Source organism: Eucalyptus grandis, chromosome 3, assembly GCF_016545825.1.
Source record: "Eucalyptus grandis isolate ANBG69807.140 chromosome 3, ASM1654582v1, whole genome shotgun sequence".
Classification (NCBI taxonomy): Eukaryota; Viridiplantae; Streptophyta; class Magnoliopsida; order Myrtales; family Myrtaceae; genus Eucalyptus; species Eucalyptus grandis.
This window is the reverse complement of record NC_052614.1, coordinates 39,147,454-39,153,036: the sequence shown is the minus strand read 5'-3', so window position 1 is coordinate 39,153,036 and position 5,583 is coordinate 39,147,454. Positions and strand designations below refer to the sequence as shown.

At 42.4% G+C, this 5,583-nt stretch overlaps 1 protein-coding gene across 1 annotated transcript; it reads right to left on the bottom strand.

The window, feature by feature from the left end:
• LOC120291839 (receptor kinase-like protein Xa21) lies at positions 1–4,832 on the bottom strand. Its single transcript, XM_039309592.1, has 6 exons — positions 4,569–4,832; positions 3,389–3,463; positions 2,655–3,189; positions 2,322–2,561; positions 527–2,020; positions 1–359 (listed from the first exon to the last, which is right to left on the bottom strand). Exons 1-6 carry the CDS (start codon positions 4,830–4,832, stop codon positions 1–3), a joined length of 2,967 nt encoding a protein of 988 aa, XP_039165526.1.
• Positions 4,833–5,583: the final 751 nt, after the last annotated feature.

The window sequence follows — 5,583 nt, the reverse complement described above, 5'->3', positions numbered from 1 at the left end:
CTACCTTATTTTCTTGTCAAGTAGTGACAACTTGATCTTGTTGAGCTTAACCATGATAGTTTTCATGTCCATTCTTTCCTCAGGCAAGTCCTTCGAGCATTCTAATCCTAACTCTAGAATCGATAAAACTATACTCTCGAGTTCCGGAGGCGTCAAATCTTCATGTTTCATGCTGATGAGTTTGCTATCCATGATGTCAAGCACTCTATCTAGAGTCGCTGCACCTACCCATTGCCTCAAGCTCATATCCGCATCGAACATTTCATCGGTTGGCTTCTTACTAGTTATCACTTCCAACAACAATATGCCGAAACTGTATACATCTCCTTTTGTCGAGACTTTTCCTTCCAAACCGTACTCTGCAAGCGTCATAGTTTGTGAAAAAAGAACATCAGCGATGGATCTTTTTTCTTTTTGGGGCATAAATAAGACCGAGAGGCATATGAGTGTTAATGTATCTCTATTATATTGTACCATTATACTGGCAATCAAAGGCCCAAATTAGCTAAAATTTTGACAAATATACCTGGAGCAATGTATCCAATCGTGCCGAGAGTTTGGGTTTGTGTTTCAAGCTTGTTCTTAGCCAAAATCTTTGCAATTCCAAAGTCGCAGACTTGTGCGACGAGGACCTCATTTAGAAGAACATTGCTAGGCTTCAGATCACAGTGCACAATGGGTTCTGGTTGGCGATGGTGGAGATAATCGAGTGCCGTTGCGATGTCGACCACTAAATTCACTCGCTGATGGAGACCCAAGTTGCGGTTATTGGAGTGGAGCCACTTCTCCAAGCTCCCATTGGGCACATATTGCAGCACCAGAGCTCTTAGATCGGCATTCGGGCAAGAGCTAATCACCTTGACGAGATTCCGGTGCCGGATTTTGCGGAAAACCTCGCATTCTGCGTCAAAACTTTTCAAGGCGCCTTCAATTTGGAGATTTAGTACTTTGACCGCAACGTCAGTCCTGTTGGCCAGAGTCCCTTTGTATACAGAGCTAAAGCTTCCTGTTCCGAGTAAGTTGCTTTCGCTGAAATTGTTCGTAGCTGAGCAAAGCTCCCGATATGTTATCAATGGGTGGTTAATTCCAAGCAGGATGCCCACCGAAACTGGAGCTCTTTTAATCGTGTTTCCATGCTTTCTAAGCAAGCAAATGACAATAACCGAAAGTATAGCAGATGCAATTGGCAACATAACGTATAGTAACCATAGCCGCTTGTCCCTGGATGATTTCTTTTCATTTACTTTGCAAGTTGGGACTTCAAATATTGCATTTCCACAGAGCGCTTCATTCCCAATGAAGGAGAGAGCTGAGAAATTTCCAAAGGATCCGCCATTAGGAATTTCTCCTGACAACTTATTAAAGGACAAGTTCAAATTTTGCAGAAATCTGAGTTCTTCGATGGACTTGGGTATTGCGCCTGACAACTCATTGTAGGAGAGATCAAGGAACTCCAACCCTTTGAGGTCACCGATCGATGGCGGTATTGATCCTTCAAACGAGTTCCCTGACAAGTTGAGAGAAGCAAGGCTCTCTAACCCCTGGATGGAACTAGGTATGGTGCCAGTAAGTTGATTTCGAGAAAGATCGATGCCGTTCATAGCTCTCATTTTCCCTATCTCCAATGGTAGCCCTCCAATGAAAGAATTGTGTGAAAAATCGAGGAAGATGAGTCCTTGAAGACTCCACAGGCTAACTGGTACGATTGATGTGAAGTTATTCCAACTTACTGTAAACTCTTGAAGGCTGCTCAAGTTTCCAATGCAATTCAAGATCGATCCCGATAAACTATTTTGTTGGAGCAACAAATTTCCTAAACTTGTCAAGTTGCATATCTCATCGGGGATCGGTCCTTCGAGATGGTTGTTATCGAGATACAGCCTTTGCAAGCTTTCTAGTCCTCTGATTGATGATGGGATGTTGCCATCTAGATCGTTGTCATTCAACCATAGTGTAGTCAATCTCTTCAAGGAACCCATTTCCTGAGGAATGCGACCTCTAATTTGACAGTTGAAAGCTTCTAGAATTTGAAATATATTGTGGGATGTTGCCGCCAAGACTATTATGATATAAATAGAGTTTTTCCAAATTTGGAAGGCACTGTTCGCTAGCCGGGAAAAAGCTTCCAGAGAGGGAATTGGAGGCCAAACTAAGTGTTTGTAGAGAAGAAACATTAAAAATTTCTTGAGGCACTTTGCCTGTTAGCAAATTGATCTGAAGTTTCAAATATTTCAGATTGACCAACTTGCCAATGTCACTCGGAATGTCACCTCCGATATAGTTAGACGATATGTACAAAATTTGCAGGCTTGACATGTTACCGATGGTTCGAGGAATCGTGCCAGTCAAGTTGTTTTCATCGAGAAAGACCTTCTGTAGCTTTTGCAACCTGTCAATGTCTCGAGGAAAGCTTCCCTGAAAATGATTGTATGACAACGCCAATATGAGAAGCTCTTTGCATTGGGTTAGCGTCTCTGGTATCACGCCGTTGAACTGGTTATCAAATAGTTGAAGCATCTGAATGCTAGGCCAGCAGGAGCAAAGATTGGAGGGAAGACCCCCTGAGAGATCATTATGCATCAAGTCAACAATGATGAGTGATCTATTGAAAAGTGTCGGAGGAATCGAGCCTGTGAGATTGGCTGAGGACAAACCAATGAACTGCAATGTGGATATATTGCCTAGGAAGCTTGGAATTTGACCACGTAAGGGGTTGAAGCTAAGATATAGTAGTTGTAACTTAGGGAAGGCGCCAAATTCTCCCGGTATACCACCCCTTAGCCTATTTTCTACGAGTGACATATCTTCGAGATTTTGGCACTGGGATAAGTTAGGAGGAATGTTTCCTTCAAACTGGTTTATTTCAAGTATGAGTTCTTTCAAGTGGCGTAAATGACCGATTTCTATTGGAATTCTCCCGTAGAAACTGTTGTTGCTAAGATCAAGAGAAGCCAGGAAAGAAAGATTGCCTAGATAAGGAGAAAGCCTCCCTTGGAGACCCATGTGCGAGAGGTCTAAAGCTGTGACCCTCTGCCTATGGTTGCTGCAAAAGACGCCAATCCATTGACAAAAATTTGCTTCGGTGGTCCAATTTCCACCTTTGATCGTGTTTGTCGGGTCAACTTCAATCGCCGATTTGAAGTGGAGAAGAGCCACTTGATCAGCGAAGTTGCTAGAACAGAAGATGGGCTGAAACATTGATAAGGAAGCCAAGATAACATTAAGAAATGCTATGAAGATGAACTTCTTCATAACGAACGGAGTATCTTTTGAGTGCCTCAGTAGAAGGTTAGCTAATTAGGACCTGTTCTCAGTATTTAATATAAAAAAGAACCAAATGATTGTCTCAATTTATATAATAAAAAAATTGTAAAGAAAGACAAATTACCAAATGATCTACCAAATGATCCCCCCACATGGGGTCTCTATGGAAAAACAGTAGGTTGCTATTCAATGTCAGGACCTGACAAAATATACGATCCACATTTCAGATATACTCATAAATTTAAATTTTGTTTTTAGCGTAAAAGTTCTATTATTATAATCCCAACTCGTTGGCTCTTTAATAATTAAAAGGATGCTATTCACAATACCCCACAAATTAACCCAAACCATAATCATGTAGTGAGATCTTCCGTGAACGAGGGGAAGTTGGAGAACCCCTCAATCACGTTTAATTTAGTAGCCCGTTCATTATTGTTGACACCTAAATTTTGACGATTTAGTTTATTTATTTATTACATAGGAAATTAGGGGTTAATTTTTATTAATTGCATAGCATATAGATTTATATTTGCATTTAGTTTGTTATTTGCATTTTTATCTATTGGACCGGTGGCGGATGAATTCGAATTTAGATGGATCAGGCCAACGAAGCGAGCAGGTTGGCCCAAGCCCGCGTTTCTTTTAATAATTAAAAATTATCTCATGGGAATATAATATTTTGAAATTTTTCCGGGATATGAATATTTTGGATAAGAGCACATGTGTGAAAAAATATTGTGATTTATCTTTTGCGAGATTTGGATTTCAAGAAAATATTTATCGTAATATCGAATTTTTATCAATAGTGATTAGTTGGTTAAAATATATTGCGGATGTAGATTTGAAGGGGAAATCTAAAACTTATCCCCTACCCCCTATAAAAGCAACCGTGTACGATGACCAAAAAGGGGGCTTCTTTGAAAAAAATTCAGAAAAAAAGGTTTAGCTTCTGCGAAAGGAAAACTGCAGAAAAGGAAAAGTCGAACGTGAGAGAGAGAGGGAGGAGAAAAGTAAGGTGATTTGACCCCTACTGTTCATCATCTCCCCAATCTCGCTGCTCACCCTCTGTTCCGCTCCGCGAAGCCCGACGTCCTCCTCTGCTTGCCGCCGGTAATCGATCCGCACCTCGCCACCTCGCTGTTCCGTTCGCCGCCGCCACCGTTGCGCCGCCGGTCTCGCCGCTCCGTCCGCTCCTCGACGCCCGTGCTTGAGATCGCTCGCGACCCAAGACTCGGCGTTCCCTGCTCCCGATCGTGACCGGCGCTAGCGAGCCTCCCTCACTACACGAAGCCCGCCGTCGCTACCGTCGGCCATCGTCCCTCCGTCTCTGCCGTTGCCGACGACCCACCGTCTCCGCCCGTGGTCCGAGCACCAACCCCGCACCCTGCAACGCCTGACCCGCGACGGACGACCTGCCTACTCCCGCAGTTTCGCGACACCATCGTTGTCCCAATCTCGCCGATCTGCAGCACCAGGAGTTCTAGCGCCCTTTGCTCGCCTCTTCGCCGACGCTCGGCTGCCGCCGTGCCGCTGTTCCTGCCGTGACCCGACGCCGCCAGAGCCCACATCGCTGTTGCTCGCGCCTCCTCGGTGCCCGACAACAAAGCCCGTGCCAGACGCCCACTTGTTGCCTCGCCGGAGCCCCCCCTTTGCCGGCGATTCCCCTGCCGCACGGACAGAAAGCTTGAAAAGAAAAAAAAAAAAAAGAAGGGAAATCAATTAGGTAGTTTTCTTTCTTATTTACTTCATTTTATTTTTTTAATGTTATTCTCACTTGTTTATCTTTTCCTTTAGTAGGATTATTCCTAAATATGTTCCAACATGAAAGTGCCCCCTCAAGCAAGGGATTGATAGTCCGACTTTCGCGCCCGAAATCCGACTCGCAATCCCTTATAAAATTGACAATCCAATCTCAAGCCCGAGATTTGATTCGCGATTTAAAATTAAAATTGGTCTACCCGATCTCATGCGCGAGATATGGTTCGCCAATTTTTGGATATCAATCTTATCTTTTATTTGATTTGCTATCGTCAAGTTGGTTGAGTCAAATCTTATTTTCGTAAAAATAAAAATCAAAAAATCTTAATTAGGATTAGGTTTGTTGTCATCTTGCATATTTAGGATTGCAATCTTATTATGAATTTTTAAATAAAAAAATCCAAAAAGAAAGTGCAATCATTTAGGTTGTTAGTTTTTTATTTGAATTGCATGTTAATTATGTGAAAACTTTAATTTCGAAATTAATTAAAAAAAAAACCATAAAAAATCATTGTGCATATTAGATTAGAATTGCATGCTTCATTTTAAATTTAGATCATC

Coding starts and splice junctions, on each gene's coding strand:
- LOC120291839 (XM_039309592.1), bottom strand. CDS start 4,832: ATGTGGGCTCTGGCGGCGTCGGGTCACGGCAGGAACAGCGGCACGGCG. Junction 2,021..2,321: donor CACGATTCCTCGAACCATCG/GTAACATGTCAA, acceptor TTCAAATTCTAG/AAGCTTTCAACTGTCAAATT. Junction 360..526: donor GATTGGATACATTGCTCCAG/GTATATTTGTCA, acceptor TGACGCTTGCAG/AGTACGGTTTGGAAGGAAAA.